Consider the following 8,880-nt stretch of genomic DNA (forward strand, 5'->3'; position numbering starts at 1 on the left):
GACGCGGGGGCGATACGGCAGTATGGCGACGCTTCCGGCTCGCTCACCGCACACAATGCACTCTCTCGTGTTAACTTGTGTGCCCCTCGGTCCCTCCCCGATCCCGCCGTCTCCGCGTTCCTCGTATGTATCACTCACCTCGTCCTCTCAAAGAGGAGCGTCTCTTCATTCCCGCGAAAATTCTGCGACTTCGATATGAGTTTCTCAATATGCTACACAAACTTACATAACTTCAAAGAAATCGTAAATTAGATCCTTACAAAGTAATTTTATTTAAAAGAAAAAGAATCGATATTAGGCAATTAAATGTCTATTATTAAATTCTTAAAAATAATTGACGCTAATAATCTTCGTCAGCATTGATCCGAGCTGTGAAATCATACATACAACACGCCTCTCAGTGACACGAGTCTCTTTACAGTCTTTGACGCCGGCAGGCACTAGACAATATTAATACCAGGCCAACGGGGCTCTTTTGCTGGGCACTGGCAAGGAAACGGAAACGGCTAACGTGCCGAGATGTTTTAAGAAATTAGTCCTCATTGTTGCGTGAGTCGCAAAATGACACAGTCTTACGACTTTGTTCGACTCTCTCGCCGAGAGTGGCGCTATTATAATTACTTGTCACAGTCGGTTCTCTGTTGCGCAACAATACCGAGTTAACGTTCAAAGCTTTCGTCTTTTCGCGACACGTCAAGCGCCATTAGTTGCGGAAATAACTGCGCGTGTCGAAATGCGTAATAAATTAAAACTACGAAAGAGTTTAAATATTGATGCGAATTTAAAGCTTAATTTCATAATCGTAACACGAATAAAATAAAACCAAAATTTATTTAATTAATTTCACGGTTATTAATTTTATATAGCCGTATATTTTTCAAACCGAACGCAAAAATTGTACAAAGCAAAATTCATTGACAATATTCTCGCGTTTTCCCATTTTTCCAACTGATTCGAACATGTGAAAAAAATGACCATGAACGATTCTTGTAGTCAAAGGGAAAAAATAGGGTTAATCTGACGTTTGTTCCTCGACCATAGAAACTGTGTTATAGCGACTGAGTTTTATGGCGACTTGCTCAAGGACAATTTCGTATACAGTAACATGAAAGTGAAAGCGGTAAAATAATGGCAGATGTAGAAAGGCTCTTACCCAAAATTCTTTTGCGTTATATTACTTAACAAACGTTCCGAGAACTATTGAAAGGATGCAACTGGTTATCGCATCGGCCATAAGGATAAGGCCACGACAGCGGCGAGTGTGTGGATACAAAAGCGGGAAAAAAATGAGCTATTTGGTATCCCGGAACAATCGTGTAAAACGCATAAAGCAAACATTTTCACACACGCACAAAAACTCAACGCGCATAAAACACACTGTTCATTTATTATCTCTCGCAAAATATATCCATTTTAATGGACTGCAAATTAACGCGTCTGCATTATACGCGTTATCTCCGATATACCCGCACATTTAAACCGCTGTCACACCTAAAGCGAATATTTATTAAAGTCAAGTCACAGAATTAGACCAACGCGACATTGGAATTTCGCACTAAAAATTGAAATCAGTTTTGTGGTATAATCGACGCTTAATTTTTGATATTACAAGAAAAAATGTGTATCCTATGTCTGTCGTTTGCGTTTCCATTATTGCGAGTAAAGAAAAAATCATTGTAGCAGAGCAATTACAACTAAAATATTTTCTGCATTTTAATATTTGTCAAACTTGTAATGTTGAAAATTTTATATAAAATTACAGTAAATTACTTTGCAAAAATTATTCTAGCAAATATATTTTAGATCACTTCCATATGCATACGTGAATGTATAAATTTGTAAAATTTGCGTTAAGAAATTTTATCACGCGAAAATGGAATATATAACGAAAAAAATGTTCGACATGTATATATATATATATATGTATATATATATATATAGATTTAATGAGAAAGAAACCTGAATGAATTTAAAAATACTACATACTTGTATAATACATGAATTATACATGATCGACATAAGATAAATGGATTGTGATTTAATAAATTCTGGAAAAGTAAACTATTTTAATTTAGAAGATTTTATTAAAATAGTTTTTGAATATAATCTTTATGATTTAAAAGATTCTAGAAGACTGAATCGTACTTTAAAAGATTTTGAACTTTTGAATTTTTCTTTTAAGATAATCTTTAGATAGTAAATAAATATTTAAAAATTTTGAAAAGCATAAAAGCAAAAATGCTGCTACAACAAGAATTAACTAAAAAATTTAATTTGATGCATCAATATTTATATGAATACACATTTCAAAAGTTCATCATTACTGAACAGAAAGACGATAAATTTTTTTAACACACATATACATATGTTTACAATATATAAATAAACAAAATATATATAACAGTTTTAATGAAGAAATATTTTTCACGCGTCTTTAAAACTATCCTACTTAATGGATTAATTCTCGGAGAATGTGGTATTTATAGTGATATTTAGACATGCATTATTAAATTCTTTCATTGGGCGTAATTTGATTTTACCTATAAACGTGATAGTATATTCAACCTATTTGTACTGAGAGACTTTCTCTTCTTCTTCCTCTGTCATATTATCTCTAATTATATGCCATCAATCTCGCTTTGTCACATTATCTTTAACATATATTTAGCTTTGACATATATACACAGAGACTCATGGGAATTAGTTTCAAATTTTTTAATATGTAGAATTTTTTGAAATTCAAATGTCGACGCGAATATTAAACATTTGTACTAAATATATAAAGAAATATATTAGAAATATATTAGAACAACAAAGAAAGAGAATATATGTATATTAGGAAATAATACTCAAAATTCAAACTGGCTTTGTTTATCTGTTGTCAATACAGTAAATTGCATATATAACAAATACATGTGTTTATCAATTTTAATGGAATGGACTATAAGGACTTATTTATAACAAATTATAAGAATTTAATAAACTTTACCATGTTTGTTAATAAACTAAAATTGCTAAAACCAATGTATAAAAATCTTAAAAATAAAAATTGTACAAATGACGAAAATAAGAGAAAATTTCGAAATAAACCATTAAATTAATAAACTTTATATTATGTGAGATACGAAATTAATAATCTAATATTTAGACAGACATTCCAGTCAAGATTTCTTGTAGCATTTTGTGCTTTTGCATTCAAAAAATGAGTGCACATCGAATGATAGTGATCGAAGATTTATTGCGGGACCACCAGCCGAGCTTTTCATTGACTTTTACATAAAGAAAATGCCCAAGTTTTCATTTTTAACTCTTTTCATGCAAATTTGAAAAGTATTGGTAGATACAGCACTTTTTTGATAATTTTTAAAAAATAAATCATTTGATTTTCTAGGTCAATACACGTTTTTGTATTGTATACTACAAGATTTATGTTGATTAACTATGGTTTTACTTTCTAACGTAGATTTATCTCCTGCATTGTGGATGTAAAATCCATTGAGTTCAAGTTTTTTGACCACATTAATCATCCGCTATTTAATCATTTGCTAATTATATTAGTGAAATCGTCAATAAAACTCGTTCAGAAAAAATATACAAGGACAACTTAAAAGAAAATTTAAAAAATATTTTCCTGCAAAATTATTTACCGCTATTTTATATAATCTCTTCAACGCTACTTGATGTAAAAGATAGATTTTATAAGTAACTCTATTTTATGATATTATTTATATAATATAAATTTATATATTATATGATATTAAATAATGAGACAAATTGATTTATAGAATTTAATCTTTAATAACATCTTACAAGAGAATCTACGATCTTGTAAAATATCACGATCTTCATTCATATGATAAATTCGCGTATATGTAATATATTCTCGTATAAAAAATATACAAATCGGCCAATTGAATTTTTTCTCTAATTTTCGCATAGAATATAAACAAAAACAATTTAAACTAAATTTGCAAAGAAGACATAATCCTGTTTGCTTCTAGAAGACTGCCACAAGTATAAAAAATAAAAACTTTTTTCAGTATTTTTAAATTATATACGTTACTTCGAAATATATTTGAAAAGCATACATCGCGCAAATTAAAAAAAAAATATATAACACGCACAGAAGAATTGTCGGTTCACCGCTTGGGCAAGACGCATTAGCCTTGGAGGTCAAGAAACGCGTGCAGCTGTCGGAGTCGGATCGTGGAGATCGCTCGCGAGTGGTGGGGTAGTTCGAACACGTGCGCGTGAGAATTTACGTCGTCACGTAAACGTGGCGTAGGTGGAAAGGTAGTGACGAGGAGAGCATGACGAGGAGAGCAGAACGCGAGAAGGCAGAGATGCCGAGGAAGGGAGACAGGTGAAACGGGGTAGAAGGAGAGACGACGAAGACGGGAGAGAGAAGGGGCGAGAGAATGGAAGAGAGATGGAGCGAGAGAGAAAGGGAGCTCGAGTGGATATGTTAAGGAAGAGCGGAGGCGCCAAGCCACCCTTGGCGAGCCAGGCAGCAGGCAGGCAGCCCCTTTCGCAAAGCACCCCCTAAGCCTGGTTAGGGGCGAAGGCGGCGAGCCGCGGAGGCCACAACACGACCGCCGTCCTCATTGGTCGACGCGCTTGTCCTGGGTGGGGCTCCGGAAAAATTGGAGGGGAGAAAAATCCCCCCTAAATAGCTGCGGCTACAGCCACGAAAAACTAGAATCCGCTCAGCCGGCATCGAGTGCGCGTCAGTCCGATTTATTTTACAATTTCGTGGTACGAAGGTGTAACCGAAACATCAACTCGAATCTGGAGCACAATAAGCTTTCTTCGTTAAGAGAAAGAGAGAGATAGATAAAGTGAGGGGGCACAAGGAGATAACTCGTGTTTACCTGTTTATCGTGCTTATTATTTTTTTTCGCGAATGTGACAGTGAATTATGAAGAGGCCAGTGATCGGTTGTGTTAGCCGCATCGGTGCGCGTGCAGGTTTAAATTCGTGAAAGAATAATCAAACGCATTCTTGTTGGACATTCTGCTAAAATTGGCGAAAGAATGCATTTGCCGGATGGTCCGCTGGCGATGGAAACCTACAAGGCGATCTACGAAACCCTCAGAAGCTGCCATGGGGATTTGGTGCAGACGGGAAGTCCCACCATCCTGTGTTCCACGCTACCGTGCCACTGGAGATCAAACAAGTCTCTTCCGGTAGCGTTCAAGGTCATAGCGCTCGACGAAGTCAGCGACGGCACCCTGGTCACCATTAGAGCGGGGAATGACGAAAACTTTTTCGGCGAACTGAGAAATTGCACGGCCGTCATGAAGAATCAAGTCGCCAAATTTAACGATCTTAGATTCGTCGGTCGCAGTGGAAGAGGTGAGTTTAAGAGCTTGCACAGTCACGTGCGAGTCCTCCGCTTATCCGCTAAACTTTTAGAATCAGATTTCGTTTTCGTTTACAGGAAAATCATTTTCACTGACAATCCAGATCAGCTCGGTACCTCACCAAGTAGCCACGTATTCCAAAGCCATCAAGGTCACGGTAGATGGACCACGCGAACCAAGATCTAAAACGAGTAAGTCGATATATACACGATACGTTCAATTTGATCCTAGTTGCCAGTAAACATACAACGTATAACGAAACGAGAACAAACTCTTATATATACAACAATCTTTCAACGTAAACGGAGCACTCGATAACGAATATTTCGACGAATTTAAATCAAAAGGAAATAAGATTCCCATCTTTCGTCTTTTTTTTTTTAAATACGTGTCAAACAACGGGAAACGAACGATGATGCGCGTTCCCTGCAACGCCAATACACGATACATTAATCGCGTCCGAGTCGGAGAACGAGGGGCGCAAGAAGGGGGCAGGAAGGGGTAAGGGGGGGCAGGGCGGCGGTGTGTTTTCGGGTCGGCGGGCGAAAAGTCGTCGGAAGCTCCGTGACCACCGCGGAATCCGCAAACGGGGCCTCGCGGGCGTTTAATAATCCGGCGTATATCTGGCGGACCTCAAACCGCGAGGTGGTGGCGGTTGGCGCTGAACGGTTGCCGCGAGCCCTCGACGCCCGAGCGTCGGCGGCTCGCACGTGTACGAACGAATGGAGCGAGCGAGCGCGCGCGCACATGCACATGCACATGCACGCCGCCGCGCGTATGCATATATACGAGGAGGTTGGCGCAAGAGCGAGACGACTCCTTGGCATCGTGTCAAATCCGCGTCAACGAGATCCACGCGTCGTACATTGCATTCCTTGGCTCGACATTCGCGTTTGTTTTCCCCGAAACCGGCCGCCGGTTGGTCGCCGCGGCGCATTAAGTCGGACTGTTTATTAGCCGGCAGCCGGTCGAAAAGGAGTCGGAGGGGGACCCGGGACGGAGCGGGCAAGGGGATCGAGATAGACGTCTGCGAAAGAGAAGCCGCGTTTGTTTATCGCACCGCATATGGCGGTAGCATGTGCCGCGCCACGAAAAGCCGCGCACCACGTCGTAATAATGGATTTTATGCCACGCTCGTATAAACAGGAGATACACTAGCTGCTGCTCCTCCGGATCGCCCGGGGAAGCGCCGTTAATCTTCGCTTTTATAGGTCTTGGGTTCCTTCTTTCTGGTGTTTGTCGGTTCGTTAGTCACCGCGTCACCGAGGCTTCGTCTTCTTCTCGCGACAGTGAATCGTGCGTAACGGTTTCACAAGTCGGTTTTTTTTTTTTCACGAATTTACGACACGCATGTATTATGATCGTCATCAATTTGAAAACTCTGCGAGATAAAATTCATTTATCGAAAATAGCCGAGTAAATTCATATAACTAACGCATCATCATTCATTTCACAGATTGTCAATATATCCCCGGATTTCCCGGCTTGGGTGGCTTACTCAATCCCTGGCTAGATACCGCATATCTCGGACACACCTGGCACATGCCGCATCCCGCTCTACTTAAAGGTAAAGTCGCATGAGCGAAGAAAAAAAAAAGAGAAAGAAAAACAAACAGAAACGTCTGCATGTATCGCGAGAAGAAAAGGTCTCGAAAGAGAGGCCGCGCGCTTACGAGAGAATCCGCGTTATCGATTTCGTCGAGTCCGCGACGCCTGCCGATGATTCATACCCCGTGAGCCGGACCGAGGGGTGAGTCTGAGCTCTCTTTTCCCACAGCGAACCCCTCTAACGCTCCCCCTCGCCCCGCTCTCACCACGCGTATGTCCCGTCCGTCGTTGAAACAACAATGCGACTTACACCCTACGTTCACCCCCGCCCGAACGATCGGCCGAGATTAACCGATTCTATATATCTCTGTCTTTCTCTCTCTTCCCCTCTACATCAGGAGCGATGCCAATGCCACCACCCGCGGACCTGTTCAATCCGAGCTTCCCGCCGGTCTTCTCGCCGTATACGTTCGATCCCATCAAATACTCGGAATATGCTGCACTGACGGCTGGTACGACGACGATGACAACTGTATCGACGACAGCAACAACGGCCGGCATTCTGAATAGCCCGTCCAGATCGTCACCCGGTGGTAACACATCCAGCAACGACTCACCGACCGAAGAGGCTCGAAGTGCCTTCGTGCCCCTTCGAATCAACACTCTGCCGCCGAGCACGTCGTCCTCGACGTCGCCGCCGGACAAAAGCGCGAGGAGGTCAACCGAAGGCGTGAGAAACTCGTTGAAGGCACCCAGCTCTCTCATCTCCCAGAGGCTATCGGAGAGGAGGAGTCCATCGCCGACGAAATCATCGACGAAAACAGTCTGGAGACCGTACTCGAAGCCGTAGATCCGGAAGCGGATTCGTGCGACAATGACAATTCAATGTCCCGAAAGGCTAGTGACAGATAATCGCCCTGACGAAGGCGACGTCGTTTCTGATGCGAGCATCAGATTTTTAATAAATGACTTTGCGTATCGTTTTTCCGGGTGTTGACTCGCGCACGCGAGTGCGTATTTTTCTCTTCGGTTTTACGAAGACAAGAAGAACACGGGAGAAAGATGGAAAGTCATTTCGTCGATTTAAGCCTCTAAAGCATTGTTCGTAATTTATGAATAATTTTATTAATAAATTGAAAATTTATAAAATTCCTGACGAATTCTATAAATTTGGACACATGTACATATGTATGAAAACGAATTGTATATATGGTGTATATAGAGTTCGTGGACAATAAAGTAGTTATAAAGAGGCAAATAAGAATTTATCTGCATTCGTGTGTTCATGAAAGTGTACGTGCAAGTATAAATGAGTGAATGAGTGATGAAAAGGAGACAGAGACCAAAAGACAGAGATACCGATATTATTTATATTATAAGAAAGATATTTATCAGAAAGATTTAATGTAAACAGAGATGGTATAAAATATAGAGATGCGACGCAAGAGAAGAATAAAATCGAGATCTATACGTGAAAAATATGTACATGTCTGTCATTTAATCTCACCTCTGTTTTCAGCACCTTTTTCAACTTAAACGTTAAACTCAAACGATCGATTACCATTACATCCCACGTATACGTATAAGAATGATCGATATATCGCGCGCGCGATCTATTCTCAAAAGTGTCAGAAAAAAGTATCGTCGAATAGTTGAAGCGTTGGGAGCAGAAAGGAAGAATATGAAAGAGAGCGGAACGCGCTCCGTGATGCTGCAAGGGGGATCCATATATATATATATTTTTTTTTCGGTCGCGATTTAAATCTGAATGGTCCGTACCGCCGCGCAATCGTCCCGTCTCTCTCCCATCTCTCTCCCGTCTCTCTCGTGCGCGCATAGAGGATCCCATACGGCGAACACAAGGGTGGAGAATGGTTTATATCGAGGGGAGTGCGTGAGATCTGTATTAGTACCTATGGAAGCTCGGGACATCAGCGGTTCTCAAGTACATCGAGAATCAATCCGAGAC

The 8,880-nt window shown here is 40.6% G+C and overlaps 1 protein-coding gene across 1 annotated transcript; it reads left to right on the forward strand.

Moving 5' to 3' along the window:
- Window positions 1-4,712: 4,712 nt before the first annotated feature.
- LOC105249411 (segmentation protein Runt) lies at window positions 4,713-8,404 on the forward strand. Its single transcript, XM_011254847.3, has 4 exons — window positions 4,713-5,355; window positions 5,441-5,554; window positions 6,820-6,930; window positions 7,310-8,404. Exons 1-4 carry the CDS (start codon window positions 5,034-5,036, stop codon window positions 7,759-7,761), a joined length of 999 nt encoding a protein of 332 aa, XP_011253149.1. The 5' UTR covers window positions 4,713-5,033; the 3' UTR covers window positions 7,762-8,404.
- The last annotated feature ends 476 nt before the right edge of the window (window positions 8,405-8,880 follow it).

Source organism: Camponotus floridanus, unplaced genomic scaffold (genome assembly GCF_003227725.1).
Source record: "Camponotus floridanus strain SB8 unplaced genomic scaffold, Cflo_v7.5 scaffold96, whole genome shotgun sequence".
Taxonomy (NCBI): domain Eukaryota; kingdom Metazoa; phylum Arthropoda; class Insecta; order Hymenoptera; family Formicidae; genus Camponotus; species Camponotus floridanus.